Below are 225 nucleotides of genomic sequence, written 5' to 3'. Positions count from 1 at the left end.
TGTGTGTGTGTGTGTGTGTGTGTGTGTGTGTGTGTGTGTGTGTGTATATATATATATAAAACTAATTTTATTTTAACACCGAATGAAATTTCATTTTGCAAGATCTGAGTCTCTTGGTATGTAGTTGTTTACACATAAGTGACTTTCCATTACGATGCCATAACGAACCCCTGTGTGTTGCAGGCTGTGCAGCGGGGGGTCTCCGAGTGCTCCATCTGCCTGGGA

The 225-nt window shown here is 42.2% G+C and overlaps 1 protein-coding gene across 1 annotated transcript in view; it reads left to right on the top strand.

The window, feature by feature from the left end:
• Positions 1 to 219, top strand: part of LOC103602250 (RING finger protein 32-like) — a gene marked incomplete at its 3' end in the record, with an annotated part of 21,874 nt that extends 21,655 nt beyond the window's left edge. The window contains exon 5 of the mRNA XM_008586660.1: positions 184 to 219. Coding sequence (XP_008584882.1) covers positions 184 to 219 — 36 coding nt within the window. The remainder of the gene's footprint in view (positions 1 to 183) is intronic.
• Between the last annotated feature and the right edge of the window lie 6 nt (positions 220 to 225).

Source organism: Galeopterus variegatus, unplaced genomic scaffold (assembly GCF_000696425.1).
Source record: "Galeopterus variegatus unplaced genomic scaffold, G_variegatus-3.0.2 Scaffold4072, whole genome shotgun sequence".
NCBI classification, from domain to species: domain Eukaryota; kingdom Metazoa; phylum Chordata; class Mammalia; order Dermoptera; family Cynocephalidae; genus Galeopterus; species Galeopterus variegatus.
This window is presented reverse-complemented; position numbering and strand designations above follow the sequence as displayed.